Below are 18511 nucleotides of genomic sequence, written 5' to 3' on the forward strand. Positions count from 1 at the left end.
CTGGATTCCTTTGTAGATCAGAAATCTGTGTAAATCAGTCTTGAATATATTTAATGATCCAGTCTCCACAGCTCTCTGGGGTAGAGAAATCCAAAAGATTAACAACCTTCTGAGAGAAGAAATTCCTCTTCATCTCCACCTTAAATGAGAGACTCCTTCTGTGCCCCTTAGTTCTAGATTCTCCCATGAGGGGAAACATCCCCTTAGAATGTTATGTTTCATTAAGATTACCCCTCATTCTTCTAAACTTCAATTAGTATAGGCACAAACTGCTCAACCTTTCCTCATAACACACCCCTTGATCCCAGGAATCAACTACCTGAACCGTCTCTCTAATGCCTTTCAAGCAAGTATATTCCTCCTTAAATATGGAGACCAAACCCATAGGTAGTACTCTAAGTGCGGTCTCACCAACACCCTGTACAATTGTAACACGCCTTCCTACTTTTATAATCTATTCCCCTTGCATTTTGTCTTTCCAAATGTGAATGGAATTGAGATTATGATCAACCGTGATCCAATTGAATGGCAGAACAGTCTCGAAGAGCTGAATTACCACCTTCTGTTTCTATTTTCTCCAATCTTACATCAGCTGTTCAGCTCTCTGATTTGATGCTTAATTTGGCGACTAAAAACTGTAACTGCAATGTAGTTCTTGTGGAGCAGATAATCTTAATAATTAATTACAGTTGAAGCTTTTACCTTCTCTCTGAAGTTATTTGAGCTTCCTGTAGCTCAACTTAAAAAGACAACTGTGCAATATTCCCAGACAGTAACTCATACATATAAATAGAATTGTTGAATTAATCTCCACCTGCAGGTTATTGTTCAGACTTCCTGTGCGTGAATCTGAGATTTGGATACTTTGGACAGCTGGATTCAATTTCTGTTAGTGCTGCAAACTACCTATCTGGCAATGTATTCTTGAAGAAAAGCAGAAACGAAAAAACAAGTGAAGGGTAAATTCTGCCTATTGTTACTCAATACAGAGCCACATCAGCAGCAGTTGCAGAATATATCACCCTGACTCTCTCCTGCCTTGAACAGTGGTAGCTTGTTATTGTGGGGTGGAGGTAGAGGTGGAAGTAGGAGGAATTGCTGTAAAGAACAAAGCAGGCAAACCTACTGGAACAAAACATTTTTTGGTTTGAAAACCCTTTGGGTGATCGGTTTAATAGGTAGCCTAAACATAACATGCCTGTACTGTTCGTGCTTAGACCTTCTGATTTTACATACCAGCTCAAGATAAACACTAAACTGAGGTATGCTGATTACTGTATGTACAGTAACCACTACATCCCACAGAATGAATCTAATGAATGATTTACTACAGATCACACTCCAGCTGGAGGCCCCATATGCTTCTCCAGGTGGACACAAAAGATCCCACAAGATTATTCAAGAAAGAGCAGGGAAGCTCTAACTCCGTGTCCTGGCCAACGTTTATCTCTCAACTATTGTCACTCAAACAGATGATCTGGACATATCATTTTGCTGTTTATGAAAAATTGCTGTGCACAAATTGACCTCCACGTTTCCTGTATTTCAGTCAATGGGGTACTTTCTTTGAATGTAAAGCACTTTAGACTGTAGTGAGGTTATGAAAGGCATGATATGAATGCAAGATTCTCTCCTGCTTGCCACACCTCAGCTCGTGTGTGTCTGTATCCCACTGCATCATTCACAGCAACATGCTGCATCTCACAAAAGTGCACAGCTATTTCCAAATCTGTGTCCTCACAGCATTTATCAAGATTTGGCAGCATTTTGGGAGTTCAAGCGATATTGTTTTGTCTTTTCACCATTAAATTCAGTGTCTAAATTTTGTCCATGCATTGAGACCATAAAACCCTGCACAAAAGGTGTAACTTTTACTCGAGGATTTAAAATAATTGGGAATATTGGATCTCGGAAACAATTATTCATGGTTAAGCTTTTTTGTGGTTTTGAGTTTAAGTAAAAGGTCATTTTCCTATTTGCACTCCCAAGCTGTTTGTGAATTAATCTGCTTTGAATTGGGGCATGGGTTTATTGCCCAAACCCCCACCCTTATAAAACAGCAGCATTGACTTCTGGATGCAAGTTTGGTACCAATGTAATGCTGGTATTTCCACCTCTACGATTCTAAAAATCAAATATAGTGAAAAAGACAGAATACCCTTCTGCTCCTTTCTTCCTCATGTACTTAACCAGCAGCCCCTTGAATACATCAGTCTTGTTCAACTCAGCCACTAATCAGATAGGAAGTTTCACAATCAAACCACTGTTTGGGTAAAGAAGTTTCTCTTGGGGGAGAATTTTCTCCATGTAGGGGGGGCTCGGTGGGAGCGGGCGCGTAGTCGATTGCTACCCATGATTGGCTGCGTACCACCATTTTACCTGGGCGGGCTAATTAAGGCCCGCCCAGCGTGACGCACGCCCAGAAGCGCTGTGCGCTCCCTGTGCGGGTGGGGTAGTAGGCTGAGTCAGGTCTTGCGCTCTTTCGCATGCATGCAAAAGAGTGCAGAAATCTGCGAGACACAGAGCTGCCTCAGGGAGATCAGTTTGATATTTGAAAATTTTAATGAAGAAAAAAATACTTTAAGACACGTCCCCTCTTGTGACAGTGTCACATGAGGGGACATGTCAATGAACTTTATTAAAAGCTTTTATTAAACTTTAAAAACCCTCATGAAACCTCATCCTGCCCGTGGATGAGGCTTCGTGATAAATGTGATGGCTGCCAACCTTTAGGTTAGACAGGCAGCTCAGTTAATTAGCTTAATTGGTGTTTAAATGGCCTTTATAGGCCTTTGACAGTTTGGGCGTGCAGCCGACTCCGGTGTGTGCCCGCTGCACTCGAGATCTGAATGACGCGAGGTGATGTTGGGACGCACGCCCGACATCACTGCGTGTCATTTTACGCGTCGGCGAGCGGGCTGTGAATTCCATACTTTATTAATATATCTTTTATTAATAATCCCTGGTTTTGGTCTCCCTGACAAATTGAAATATTGCATTCCATCCTTCCCTCACCCCCTATATCTCTCGGTTTAGCTCATCGAGTGAGAGACCCAGACTTTGTGTAGCCCCCTTCTAATGTTATATTGCAAATCTTTTGGCAATGAAGACAGTTTTGGAAAAGGAAGTTTATTGGGAAAATTAAAAGCAGAAATTGGCTTTTCCCAAAAGTGAACATTTGTTTCTTCTTTTAGCAGCTTCATCAGTAAGGAACATGGATTCTTCTGAAGTGGAGTTTGGGGCATCAAAAGCAGCCAGTGATGCCGAGTCTTCTGTGGTGGTGGAAGAATCGTTGTTTAGTATGCTGGACGTCTTTCTATTCTCCCTTCTTGCTGGGTTTGTAATCTATTGGTTTGTCTTCAGAAAAAAAAAAGTGGACGTCCCAGACTACAGAACAATCCAGCCACAGTAAGTGTTTAAACAAAAATGCCTAGAAAGTATTCCATGGAAGCTAGTTGATGTCTTGTGGAGAACTCCATAAAAATTGTGTCTTTGTAGTTTAGATTCTTCCTGTCCCTGGCAACTATCTGAAAATGAACCCGATATTTATTTTTTGCAATCTAGTGCAATATTTGATCTAACATCCACTCCATCACTAAGACTGTATTTTGAACTCTTTAGCATATCCTTACTTCACACCTCCCTTTGTTAGTTCTAGACTTGACTATTTCAAATTGCCTGTGGCCAACCTCTCATCTTCCACCCTTCATAAATTTAGCATCATCCAAAGCACTGCTGTCCTTATCTTAACTGGCACCAAATCTCATTCACCCATCACCCTGTCCTTGCTGACTTACATTGGCTCCCATTTGAGTAGCACTTCGATTTCAAAATTTTCAACCTTGTTTTCAAATCCTTCCATGGCCTCTTCCCTCCAAACTCTGTAATCCTTTCCAGCCCTACAACCCTCTAAGATATCTTTGCTCCTCCAATTCTGGCCTCTTGCACATCCCCAATTTTAATCACTCCACCATTGATGGCTGTGTCTTCAACTGCTGAGGCACTAAACTCTGAAATTCCCTCTTTATCCTCTCCTTTAAGATACTCCCTTAAAGCCTACCCCTTTGACCAAGCTTTTAGTCATCTGTCCTAATATCTCCTTTTTGGCTTGGTGTCAAATTTTCTTACACAACAATCCTGTGAAGTGCCTTGGGACATTTTACTAATTAAAGAAATACAATACATCGAAATACAAGCTTTTGTTGTACTTGCTCTCTTCCTTTCTATACCTTTAACACACTTTACTGTGGTTTGTAGGTATTTCTTTAATCTACTGTCCCCTCATTCTTTCTGTTAGTCTTGCTTGTATGTCTCCTGGTGTGTCTTATATTCCTTTACTGCTGAACTCCATTGCTATCTTTCAGCTTTATATTGTATGCAGTAGGATAGCAGCCCAACAAGTTAATACAGATCTTGGAGGCTGGGACCCTCTCAACTGTTGTAACACATAGGTAAGAGAGAACTTGAAGCTGGGAGACAGGGGTCCGGGAGGGACTGGGCAGAGATTGTGAGGAGGGAGTAGACGTTTTGGGAGTATAGCAAGTTATCTACGGCCTGGCTGCATTCAGGATGTGTGGGAATGGGGATCTAGTAATATTTAAATGAAAGTTAGGATCTGGCAGCACTGGGATAATAAAATGACTCAGTCCTGGGAAGGCAACTTGGAATCTTCCACTTAAGCTACCGACAGGCAAGAGGAAACCGCCCAGAACCATTGGTATCTAAAATGTGTCTCAAAAAAAGGCAACGTCAATTACTGTAAAGTCCTGCCATTCATGGGGGTTGCATTCCCGCGAAATCTCATGATGGGTGAAATAGCAAACGGCAAAGGTACTTTATAATGGGAGTGAATTAGATAAGTTCCCACCATCCCAAAATGTGACTTTTTTAAGGAAAAGAGGCAATAAAAACTGTTTTTGAGTAAATTCAAGACAATCTTACTGCAGAAATTGTTTGACAATGGAAGAAAACAAGAACAATGTTAAACTTGTCAGTTACAGTATAGTACAAATTACAGTACAGGTAGTGTTCTTGAGAGTGGAGGTAGAGGAAGTGGGTGACGTGGTGGACGGCGGGATGTTGATGTGGATGCAAAGGACGACATTATTGTTGATTGCTTCACCTTTACAAAATTGAAGAAAAAGTTCTTAGTAAGAATCAGTAGCAGTGTCATCACTCTACAAAAGGCAGTGCTTCTTTCTGTGCTTGAATCATGATCTGTCGCCTGTTTTTTCAAATCTTTATCTGATCTTATGAGATCTGCCACCATATTGGTTGTGAATCGCGCCTTCTTGGGCTCCTCTTCCTGCTCCTGTTTATTTTCATTTAATTTCATCAGTTCAACCAAATCTTCCATAGAGAGTTCCTCTTGATGAGATTGAAGCAACTCATCCACTTGATCTATTTAAAACGAGCGAACCGTCCCGTGCTGGCTGAGAATCCTTTAGAAGTCGAAGGAAAGGCACCTTCTGCACCACCTTCATTGTCATTGTCACTGTCACTGGTGACATCAGCTTTGCCTTTTTATTACTTCGTGCTGGTTAATTCAACTGTCCTGTTTCAAATGATTGGACCATTAACTGGGGTCCTTTTTTGATGCTGGTGCTTTATCCACATGTTGAGTAACTTCTCCATTTCCTCTAAGTGTGGATCTCTCCTGCTCCCAAAAGTTAACCTGGCAGTGTGACACTAACACTGGCCCTTATTTTTTCTTCAGACTGCCTAATGTACCTGATTTTGGATTCATTGACAGAGCATTCTCTCACCAAAAGGTAGTACTTGCACCACTTTTCAGTCTATCTCAGATTGTGACTTGTTGTTCAAGTGCCATCGCTTTCCTGGAAAGTTTTCTGCTTGGCTCTGACTTGCTTATGTTTAGTAATGTTCTGTACTGTACCTGTACTGCTAAATGCTGATTGGGAGTTACTGTATCCAGTAAATCACAGCAAACCACGTGCAGTTAAAGATGGTACATGCGCAGTACGCACTTTCTACATAGGAAAGACAACACAGAAGCATCGTTTTTAATGACCTCTAAATTCAGTCTTTTATTTTGGGACCAACATATGTTCAGGTGAGAAGTTTTAAATGTTAAATCATGGGTGGGCAATGATTTGAGGCAGCAAACATCAAACGGGTGTGCAAACACTTTCACGCAGTTAAATGAATTGGCAATAAAGGGGGTCGTGAATGGCAGAAGTTGACTGTACTGCAACTTAAAAAAAAAAATGAACTGGCTCATTTAGAACATATGAACGTAAGTAGAGTAGGCCGTACAACCCCTGCTCCACCATTCAGTAAGATCATGATTGAATTTCTAAATCAGCTCTACTTTTCCACGACATCTCGATTTCACCTCCTGCCCAAAAATCTATTGATCTCAGATTTGAATGTACTCAAAAACTTAGCAACCATGGCCCTCTGAAGGAGAGAATTCCAAAGATTTCCAACCCTCTAAATAAATTTCTACTCACCTCGATCCAAAATGGCCGACCCCCTTATCCTGAGACTATGACCCATGGTTTGATACTCTTGGGCCAGTGTAAACATCCTCCCAGCATCTACCCTGTCAACCCCACTCATAATCTTGCATGTCTCAATGAGATCACTTCTCATTCTTCTAAGCTCCTTAGAGTTTAGGCCCATTCCACTCAGTTTCTCCTCATAGGACAGCCCTCTCATCCTAGGAATCAATCTAGAGAATCTTTGTTTCATCCCCTCTGAGGAGCAGGAGTAGGCCATTCGGCCCCTCAAGCCTGCTCTGCCATTCAATAAGATCATGGCTGATTTGATTATAATTGCAACTCCACAATCCTGCCTATCCCTGATAACCTTTCTTGCTAAGCCTTGCTTATCAAGAATCTTTCCACTTCTGCTTTAAAAATATTCAAAATCTCTGCTTCCACCACCTTTTGAGGAAGAGTCCCAAAGACTCACAACCCTCAGAAAATTTCTCCTCCTCTTGGTCTTAAATGGGCAGCACCTTATTTTTAAACAGTGACCCCTAATTCTAGATTCTTACACATCCTTTCCACATCCACCCTATCAAGACCCCTCAGGATCTTGTATGTTTCAATCAAGTTGCCTCTTACTCTTCTAAACTCCAGTGGATACAAGCCTAGCTCGTCATCTTTCCTCACAAAACAACCCGCCCATTACAGGTATTAGTCTAGTAAACCTTCCCAGAACTGCTTCCAACACACTTATATCTTGCCTTAAATAAGAAAACCAGTATTGTACATTACTCCAGATGTGGTCTCACCAATGCCCTGTGTAACTGAAGCATAATCTCTGTACTTTTGTATTCAATTCCCCTCGCAATAAATGGTAACATTCTAATTACTTGCTGTACCTGCATACTAACCTTTTGCGATTCATGCACGAGGACACCCAGATCCCTCTGCATCTAAGAGCTCTGCAATCTCTCACCATTTAGATAATATGCTTCTCTTTTATTCTTCCTGCCAAAATGGTCAATTTCACATTTTCCCACGTTATACTCCATTTGCCAGATCTTTGCCCATTCACTTAACCTATCTATATCCTTTTGTATCCTCCTTGTATCCTCTTAACAACTTACTTTCCTACCTATCTTTGTGTCATCAGCAAACTTAGCAACCGTACCTTTGGTCCCTTCATCCAAATCATTTGTATAAATTGTAAAACGTTGAGGTCCCTGCACTGATCTCCTTGGCATACACCACTCATTACATCCTGCCAACTAGTAAAGGATCCATTTATGCCTACTGTTTCCTGTTAGCTAGCCAATCTTCTATCCATGCCAATATGTTAACCCTTACACCATGGGCTTTATTTTCCACAATAACCTTTGATGTGGCACCTTATCAAATGCCTTCTGGAAATTTAAGTACAGTACATCTACTAGTTCCCCTTTATCCTTTCTTCAAAGAATTCCAAAAAGTTGGTTAAACATGATTTCCCCCCCCTCAAAACTGTTGACTTTGCCTGATTACCTTGAATTTATCTAAGTGCCCTGCTATAACATCTTTAATAATAGCTTCTAACATTTTCCCTATGACAGATGTTCAGCTAACTGGCCTGTCTCCCTCCTTTTTTGAATAAAGGAGTTACATTCACTATTTTCCAATCCAATGGAACCTTCCCTGAATCCTGGGAATTTTGGAAAATTAAAACCAATGCATCAAAACCAACGCATCATCTCACTAGCCACTTCTTTCAAGACCCGAGGCTGAAGTCCGTCAAGACCTGGGGACTTGTCAGCCCGTAGTTCCAACAGTTTGCTCAGTGTCGCTTCCCTGATTGTAATTTTTTCTGAATTCCTCCCTCCCTTCCATGTCCTGATTTACAGCTGCTTCTGGGATGTTTCTTGTATGTATAGTGAAGACCGATGCAAATTACCTGTTCAATTCACCTGCTGTCTCCTTGTTTTCCATTATTATTTCCTCAGACTCCCTTTCTATAGGACCAACGCTCACTTTGTTAACTCTTTTCTTAAATATCTATAAAAACTCTTACTATCTGTCTTTATATTTCTAGCTAGCTTTCTCACATGCTCTTAATTTTTCCCTCCTTAGTCATTCTTTACTGTTTTTTATATTCTGGCCAATCTTGTGAGCTGCCACCCATCTTTACACCATTATATGCTTTTTCTTTAAGTTTGATATTATCTTTAACTTTTTTAGTTAACCCAATGGTGGGTCCTTCTCTCAATTTTTCTTTCTTGTTGGAATGTATCAATTCTGTGTATTCTGAAACACCCCCCTAAATGTCTGTCTCTATTGACCCATCCCTTAACCTAATTTGCCAGTTCACTTTAGCTAGCTGTGCTTCATGCCCTCATAATAGCCCTTATTTAAATTTAAAATACTAGTCTTAGACTCACTCTTCTCTCCCTGAAACTGAATGTAAAATACATTAACATTGTGATCGCTGCTGCCTAGGGGTGCCTTCATTATGAGGTCATGAATTAATCCTATCTCATTGCACGATACCAGGTCTAGTATAGCCTGCTCTCTGGTTGGCTCCAGAATGTGCTGCTCTAAGAAACTGTCCAGAAAACATTATGAATTCCTTATCCTGGGTACTTTTGTCCATTTGATTTTCCAGTCTATATGTGGATTAAAATCCCCCATGATTATTGCTGAACTTTTCTGACAAGCTCCCCTTATTTCTTTCTTTATACGCTGTCCTCCCATGTGGTTAGGGGGCCTGTACACCACCCCTACAAGTGACTGCTTGCCTTCATCATTTCTCATCTCTAACCAAACTGCTTCTACATCCTGGTTTCCTGAACTTGGGTCATCCCCCTCTATTGTGCTAATACCATCATTAATTAACAGAGCCACCCCTCCTTTTCCTAGCTTCCTGTCCTTCCTAAATGTCACATACCCTTCAATGTCCAGATCCCAATCTATGTCATCCTGCAGCCATGTCTCTAATGGCTATCAAATTGTACTTTTTTATTTCTATTTGCGCCATCAGTTCATCTGTTTTTTAAATGCTACATGCATTCAGATACAGAGCCTTTTGTTTTGGCTTTTTTATTATTTTTGTAACCTCTAGCCACATCTGATTTACTCATAGATTTGTACTGTCCCTTCCTGTCACGGTCTGTTTATCATTTCCCATATTAATACCTTTGTCTCTTGCCTTGTCTCTACTCTTTGATTTACCACATCCTCCCAAATTTGATCCAGTCCCCTGACAATTTAGTTTAAAAACATCTCTACTTCCCTAGCTACACAGCTCACTAGAACATTGGTCCCAGCATGATTCAGGTGTAGACCATCCCAATACTGGTGCCAGTGCCCCATGAATTGGAACCCACTTCTCCGTCACCAGCCTTTGAGCCAAGCGTTCCTCTCTCCAACCTTGTTTACCCAATGCTACATCTGCATTTCGCTCAGGTAACAATCGAAGATTGTTACCTTTAAGGTTCTTTTTAATTTAGTGCCTAGCTTCTCATATTGACCATACTGAACTAAAGGTTGGAAGAAACTTGCTTTAGTTTATGAATTTGCTTTAGTTTACTTGTTCTAAGCAGATATCAGATAAATGCTAACTGCAGACCGGATTTTTCGAAAGATACTTAAAACCCCCGGTCACCAAACTCATATCAGCTTAATCTGTTTGCCATCTGCACTCTGTTTTACAAGTATATCCTTCCTTGGGTAACGAGACTAAAACTGCACATAGCTCCTCGTGTGTAGTTTCACCAAAACCCTATATAATTGCAGCATAATTTCCTTATTCATGTATTGAACCTCCTTGCAGCAAAAGTCAACAGAAATTTTTCCACCTTAATTGCTTGCTGTGTCTCCATGTTAATTCTGATTAGTGTACAAGGACATTCAAAACCTGCAATAGCAACATTAATTAGCGTCTTGCCTTTTTTTTAAAAAAAAATCTGCTTTTCCATTCTTCCAACCAAGTGGGATGGTTTCGTACTTCTCCATATTATAATCCATATGCCTCCTTGCCCAATCACTTAACTGGTCTGTATCCCTTTGCAGACTCTTTGTATCCTCCTCACAATTTATTTTCCCACCTAACTTTGTATTGCCAGCAAACTTGTCCTTGTAGAATCACAGAAGGGGGCCTTTTGGCCTATGTAGCTCATGCTGGCCCTCTTTGTGGGAAGGGGAGGGCCGCACAGAGCAAGCAGAGGCTTGGATGTTTCTGTCTCAGCTGATAGTTAAATAGCAATCAGTTGCACAAAGTATAGTTACCTGTGACTAGAACTGTCAAGAGAAGAGCCAGAGAGCATAAAGCTATTGAGCGAATGAGGTGGAGGGAACCCAAATAATACAGCAAAGATGATATTCCATTCTAGAACTTTCCTTGGTATCAGATTTTGGAATCTATCTCAAGAAATGGGATAGAAAAAATTGACACAAACTCAAATTTGCATGTTTCAATATTCCTCTTAAAGCAACAAGTTAATTCTCCAGCTTCAACACATTTGGGACAGAGAATTCAACATTCCAATCACTTCCTGCCAAATATTTTTTTTTCCCTGAACTTTCCTTTAATTTGTTTCATGATCTTAAAAATAAGGGGTCGCCCGTTTAAGATGGTAATGAGGAGAAATTTTTTCCAAGGGTTGAGGTTCTTTGGAACTCTCTCTCTCCCCCAGAGGCAGAGGTAGATAAATTCTTGACTAACAAGGGAACTAAAGGGTGTCGGGAATGTGGAATTGAGGCCACAGTCAGATCAGCCATGATCTTATTAAATGGCGGAGCAGGCTCTAAGGGGCCGAATGGCCTACTCCTAATTGGTATATTTGTATGCCCTCTTACTGCCTGCTGATCAGATTATTTAAAATAAGCTATCACTTAATCTTATTGTAACTCTCTTGGGTCACTCTGCAACACCTTTTTAGATCGAATGGAAAAATACTATTTCATGAACTCGTCATCCCTGATTATATCCTAGTGAATGCACACTACATATTTCATTGCTTTTAAATCCTCTCTAAAATAGTACATAATGCACTCAAATATAACTTCACAAAATGCATCAGTTTCACTATTTGCTTCATCTAACAATGTTTTCACTCAGTCACGAGATAAGTTCCACACTTGCAATATGTAATGCTGCCCACATACACTCAATTTTTCTTTGGAGGCAGTGAATGTGCCAAATTGAGTGATAACAAATCATTCACCCTCACTACAAGACGTGGAGAAAAGAGGCTTGTGATTTATAACCTGAATGTTCTGTAAAGAGTTTCTATTTTTGAAATCTTGCTCTGCCTCATATAAAAATTCAACTGTTCAGTCCATAACTGGGCAAAGGGCAATCCAGGCTCATGAGAGAACCAAAGGTTTCCATTGGGGTTTTGAGCCACGAGACATTTAAGCCCTGGAGGCGACCAACTACCAGAATGATCCTACCATCAGAGGGCTGAGTGTTGAGGAATGGCTGGAGAAACTTGAACAGATTTTTAAAGAGATTTTTCAGTAGTATAGAAGTTGATAAATGGCACAGAAAAGCTGTGATTGTAGAACAGATTCAACCGATGGGGAGGTTGGTGATAGATGGATTATTTTTTGAATAAGAAATTGTCATCAGAACAAGTTACAAGAAATCAAAATGAGTCAATTGAAGATGTGCCTAATTGTAATTATGTTGCAGAAACCCATTGTTAGCAAACTGAGGGCCAGTTTTTTGCAACTCAAAAGCTGCAGAGGAATTATGTTCTAATGGGGTCATTCTTCTTCTCTAGCTCTTCCTACCCCATCCCATTCTCTCCCCACCTCACATCAACATTGAATTTTGAGCTGCTCAAGATGCTGAGAAATGGAATATCTTCCCCCACTTTCTCTAAAGCTAGATAACATGATCACGCATTTCCAATTGCAAAAATGTGACATATTCTGTTTCTAGTATAGGCCAGTTTGTCGCCTGTCTGACAGAGAACTAGCATGTGTCAGAATGGAGCCTTTGGACTTTGATTGGAAATTGGTTGGGAAGTAGGGATTAGAGTGGAGATAAAGGTAGGAACTCAGATTGGCAGGATGTGACAAGTGGTGTTCCTAGGGATCTGATCTATTTTTCACTGTAATTATTAATGACTTGGATGAAACAATAGAGTATTGTATGTCCAAGTTTGTAGGTGGCAGTAAACGGTGCAGGTGGGAGCAGAAAGTTACAAAAAGACATGGACAGATTAAGCGAGCGATCAAAACTATGGCAGATGGAGTTTGATGCAAACAAGGGAAAGGTCATCCACTTTGGACATGTGGTAGTCAAATCCGAGTATTCTCAAAATGGGATAAACTAGGATCTGTAGAGGAGCAAAGATTTGGGAGTCTAAGCGCGTACATATTTTACAAAAAAAAGCTAGGACTCTGATACAAAAAGCAATCAAAAAGCTTAAGAGAATGTTGGCCTTTATCACGAGGGGGCTGAAATGGGAAGAAGTTATACTTCAATTGTATAAAGCCTTGGCTGGACAATATCTATCTGGGGTTCTGAATTGTGTTCAGTTTCAGACATTGCACCACATGAATGACATTATTAGCCTTTGAGTGATACAGGAGCTATAGGGTTATATATTTTTTATTCATTCATGGGATGTGGGCTTCACTGGCTGGGCCAGCATTTATTGCCCATCCCTAGTTGCCTTTGAGAAGGTGAAGGTGAGCTGCTGCCTTGAACCATTGCAGTCCATGTGATGTAGGTACACCTGCAGTGTTGTTAGGAAGAGAGTTCCAGGATTTTGACCCTGCGACAGTGAAGGAACAGCAATATATTTCTAAGTCAGGGTGGTGACTGATTTGGAGGAGAACTTCAAGGTGGTGGTGTTTCTATCCATCTGCTGCCCTTTTCCTTCTAGATGGTAGTGGTCGAGGGTTTGGAAGGTGCTGTCTAAGGAGCCCTGGTGAATTCCTGTAGTGCATCTTGTAGATGGTACACACTGCTGCTACTGTGCATCAGTGGTGGAGGGAGTGAATGTTTGTGCATGTGATGCCAATCAAGTGGGCTGCTTTGTCCTGGACAGTGTCAAGCTTTTCGAGTGTTGTGGGAGCTGCACTCATCCAGGCAAGTGGGGAATATTCCATCACACTTCTGACTTGTGTTTTGTAGATGGTGGACAGGCTTTGGGGAGTCAGGAGGTGAGTTACTCGTCGCAGGATTCCTAGCCAGCGCCCAGGAGCAATGGGTAGATTCTCTCTTGTTGGAAATGGTCATTGCCTGGCACTTGTGGCGTGAATGTTACTTGCCACTTGTCAGCCCAAGCCTGGATATTGACCATGTCTTGCTGCATTTGGACATGGACTGCTTCAGTATCTGAGGAGGTGCAGATGGTGCTGAACATTGTGCAATCATCAGCAAACATCCCTACTTCTGACCTTATGATAGAAGAAAGGCCATTGATGAAGCAGCTGAAGATGGTTGGGCCGAGGACACCATCTTATGAGGACAGGTTGTATAAACTTGACCTGTATTTATCATGAGTGTAGAAAGTTAAGATGTGACCTAATTGAGACATTTACAGTCATTAAAAGGATTTGATGGGTAGATACAGGTAAACTGTTTCCTCTGGAGGGGTGGCCTCAAGAATGATGGGGCAGAATCTTAGAATTGAAGCTGGACAATTTGAGAACACGAAGTCAGGAAATGCTGGAAATACTCTTATTGAAAGGCCATTGACCTGAAACATTAACTCTGTTTCTCTCTCCTCAGACGTTGTTTGACCTGCTAAATATTTCCAGCATTTTCTGCCTTTTGATTCAGATTTTCCAGCATCCCCAGTATTTTGCTCAAGAAGGAAGTCTGGCATTTTTTTTCACACATTGGGTAGTAGAACCCTGGTATTCTTTCCTTTGAAAGGTTGTGGATGCTGGGTGCTTTCAAGACTCAGTGATGTATTTTTGTTGGTTGATGGTACCAAGGGATGTGGAGCCATGGTGGGTAAATGGAGTTGAAGTACAGATCAGCCACATTTTGACTGAATTGCAGAGCAGTGGTGTTGAATGGCTACTGCTAGAGCCAGTGATGATATTGGTTCATACTGTCTGCAAGCTGTGTTGAGATTATCCAAATATATTTCACACTGGATCTCAATGGCTAAGCTTTCATTGCAACACACTGATATGGACCTCGATGATAAAAGGCTTGTCTAAACCACTGCGCTGTTCAGTCCGTCAGAAGATTTTACTCATTAACTCAAACCTCAGCATTGCTGCGCCAAGACCTCTCTCACTTCCTGATCACATCCAGGAATGAAGAAATTGCCTTGTGACAGAGGCAACTTGAACCTTTTGGTAAATGAAGTCACTGACAAACAAACCTTTTTTTTAATTTTTGCGTATAGTTAGCAAGGACCAAGTGCTTAGTAGGTTCAAGTGTGATGATTATCTCCTGACATTTTTGTTTTCTGTGATCATTTGATGTGATGTATCATTCGTTGGGCGGTGAAAAGAATGGGAGATATGTCATGAGTAGGAATCTTTTATGATGGATTAGGTAACCATAGCAGCAGGCTTCCTCTGTTCAATTCTGAAACAGCTGCCTTTCAGCTTAGCTATTCTCCTCGAGAGGTCATTGGATGTGATGTGGCTGTTGCTAAGGGAAACACGAGTGCAGAAGAGGGGCATATTGCAAAAAGAGTTATACACAGATGGACAGGGCTGTCGGCAGCTGTAGAAAATTTAATTATTTTTTATTGCAGCCACTCGAGTGTCAGTGGATCTTGGCAGGGGTGCAGTGACAGTGCAAATATGGATCACGAATCAGTTCAACTTGAGGGATTCCACTGGGGGAGTTAGAGGCTCTCACTGTTGTATTCAAGGATCTTGATTGTGACAGGGTGAATGGTCTGTAACATCGGAATAGAGCAAAAACGTAGCGCATATACAGGGGAATTCTGCCTAAACTGCAACTTGCATGATAGGCTGAGAAACCTACAACTGGAACTATGGGCTGCATATTCTCTGTTCGCCAGCAGGAAACAGACCTAAGCAGGTTGGTGTTTTCTAATTAATGCTGAAAAATAACGCTACTGTTGTGATATGAGATCGCAAGACAGCTTGCATTTTGCTGCCTTGTGTTACCTATGTGCTAGTATATTGAATGTTCAGTTTAATTTTTTTTATTCGTTTATGGGATGTGAGCATCACTGGCAAGGCCAGTATTTGTAGTCCATCCCTCACTGTGCCTTGAAGTGGGTGTGAGCCACAGCCTTGAGCTGCTGCAGTCCTTGAGGTGTAGGTACATTCACAGTGCTGCTAGGGGAGGGAGCTCCAGGACTTTGATCCAGTGACAGTGAAGGAATGGCATTATGGTTCCAAGTCAGGATGGTTTGTGGCTTGGAAGGGAACTTGCAGATGGTGATGTTCCCATGCGAATGTTGTCCTTGTCCTCCTAGGTGGTAGGGGTTGCAGGTTTTGGAAGGTGTTGTTGAAGGAGGCTTGGTGAATTGCTGCAGTGCATCTTGTAGATGATGCACACTGCCACCAGTGGTAGAGGGAGTGAATGTGTAAGGTGGTGGATGGAGTGCCAATCAAGAGGATTGTTTGTTCTGGATGGTGTTGAATTTCTTGAATGTTGTTGGAGCTGCACTCATCTAGGCAAGCGGGGAGTATTCCGTCCCTATCAGCTTGTGCCTTGTAGATGGAGAGCAGGGTTTGGGAGGTGGGTTACTCACTGCTGAATTCCCAGCCTCTGATCTGCCCTTGTAGTTGCAGCATTTATATGGCTGGTCCAGTTCAGTTTCTGGCCAATTGTAAGTCCCCGAGGGTGTTGGTGGAGAATTCAGCTATGGTAATATCATTGAACATCAAGGGGAGATGGTTAGATTCTTTTTCTTATGGTAGGCAATGACCACCTCCAACATGTGGGACATGAATGTTACATGCCACTTAACAGCCTGAATGTTGTCCAGCTCTTGCTGCATGTGGGCACTGACTGCTTCAAAATCTGAGAAGTTGCATATGGTTCTCACTTGGTGTCTGTGCCTCTGGATGCACAAGGCATACTATTCTGTCTCCAGACAGTGTGGTGTTTGCCAACTTACCACCAGAAGCTGCCCTTTGGGCCTGGCCATGAAAGAACCAGCCCTCTGCTAGCAGTGGGATTTGCATGTTGCCGTCAACCCTATAAAATTTCTAAGTGTGAAGTTGTAGGTACTACATCTTGAGCAATGGCACATGCACGAAATAGAGAATAGATTGTCTTCAGGGAAAACTGTGTTACATAGTATCGCATTCTGACAATTTTTCAAATGCATTGATTATTCTGACTTGTTATGAATAGGAATTTCTACATTGGGCACGTACAGGATGGGCTGGGTCCCTGCTGTGTCCAGAGATGCAATTGCATATGAGTAACAAGTTGATCACAGTCAAAACTGAAGAACCTGCATTTGTACTGAGGGGTGCCAAGGCATTTTGTTTCAGTTTGTTCCAGTTAATGTATTCCAGGGATTTGGTCTTGTGCAGCTGAGTAAACCTAAAAAAACAAAGTTAAATTACTTCCCTCCTGCAAGGAACAGGAGTTCACATTACTTAAACTGCAGATGGGAAGTAGCTACTAAAATGCTGATTGAGTTGGAAGAACTGTGGCAGTGTGGCAGTGTAACTCCTCCATCTCAAGTCATGAGGAGCCTCTCCAGTTATTTGACTGTCAGCACAGCATTGTTTACCTCTGTACAACCATATCGTTTTTTAATATATATTCTTTCATAGGATGTGGACATCACTGGCTAGCCTAACTCCTTAATTGCCCCTATTGTAGCAACAGATCACAAAAATATCTGCCTGCTTTTAAATTTTGCTGCATTTTTATTCTGAAGCAAAAAATTATGTGCTTAAACCTTTAGTTATGATTTTATTGGAATAAATAACCCTGTTTCCAGAGTGCTCTGAGTGGAACTTGTTGGGTTGCATGCTTTCTCTTAAGCTTCTCCACCACATCCCTCCACCCAGCCACACACCAAAAAGGTGCCGATTCAGAACTCTTTATCTCATTCTGTTTTTTTTTCCAAAGAAAATTGAGATGGGTGACTTCCAGAAGAGTCTTGGGCCTTTCTCCTAAAATTGTATAAATGCGGCAAAAATCAAAACTGGTTAAACTGTTATTGTCAGTGTGCTCTTCAAAAATGCCTTTTTTCTCTTAATGAAGCCCCTTCTAATCAGGGCCAATACAATTGACTGCCATTACAAAACAAGGAAAAACATTTCCCATTTGTGTAAGAAAGAGGAATTTGAGATATTCCCTGAACAGTTTTGCATGCGCAAAAATGTAAATGCAGTGTAAATGCAATTAAAGTACCCTGCCGTACTCTAATGATTAGTGTGCTGTGTGAATAAGATTTGCTGGCACATTCAAATTGTCTTCTACATGTGGAGATAAATTTATTTAACTCAATCAGTGTCTTTAACCTTGATCTCAGCTCTTCACTGCAGCTGCATGAGGCACGAGTTCAAGGTTGAACATAGTGGGGAAATCAGTCATGTTAATGATTAGTACACAAGGGGAGATCATTCACATGCCCACAATAAGAAGAGAAACATCTAGTATCTCCTTTGAGAGACTAACAGGAGCTTGGTGTTCTGATTTGGGATTTATCCATCGGCCCTTTCCAAACCTTACAGCTATCCAAATGTCAAACAGGCCAAATCAGCAAGCAGGATATACGAACATATGAGCATATGAACAGGGGAAGGGCATTTGCCCCTGAGCTGGCATCGCCATTTAATAAGATCATGGCTGATCTGATAGTAATCTCAAATCTGCATCCCGTCTACCCCGATAACCTATCACCTCTTTGCTTACCAAGAATCTCCACCTCTGCCCTAAAAATATTCAAATACTCTGCTTCCACCGCCTTTTCAGGAAGAGAGTTCCAAAGACTCACGACCCTCAGAGAAAATTTCGCCTTATCTTTGTTTTAAATGGACAAACCATTCTTTTTAAACGGTGACCCCTAGTTCTAGATTCTCCCACAAGAGGAAACATCCTCTCCACGTCCACCCTGTCAAGATCCCTCAGGATTTTATATGTTTCAATCAAGTCGCCTCTT

The 18511-nt window shown here is 41.4% G+C and overlaps 1 protein-coding gene across 8 annotated transcripts in view; it reads left to right on the top strand.

Annotated features, from left to right (window-relative positions):
* LOC144684522 (NADPH--cytochrome P450 reductase-like) overlaps nucleotides 1-18511 on the top strand; it is a 99755-nt gene that overhangs the window by 31681 nt on the left and 49563 nt on the right. For 3 of the 8 annotated variants that reach the window (XM_078548389.1, XM_078548387.1, XM_078548393.1), the window contains one exon: nucleotides 3195-3408. In XM_078548389.1, the coding sequence (XP_078404515.1) occupies nucleotides 3215-3408 (194 nt within the window). In that variant the 5' untranslated portion in view covers nucleotides 3195-3214. Of the gene's footprint in view, nucleotides 1-820; nucleotides 960-3194; nucleotides 3409-18511 lie in introns of all 8 variants that reach the window. The other 5 variants (XM_078548386.1, XM_078548388.1, XM_078548391.1 and 2 more) reach the window with 3 other exon arrangements.

Source organism: Cetorhinus maximus, chromosome 9 (assembly GCF_964194155.1).
Source record: "Cetorhinus maximus chromosome 9, sCetMax3.hap1.1, whole genome shotgun sequence".
NCBI classification, from domain to species: Eukaryota; Metazoa; Chordata; class Chondrichthyes; order Lamniformes; family Cetorhinidae; genus Cetorhinus; species Cetorhinus maximus.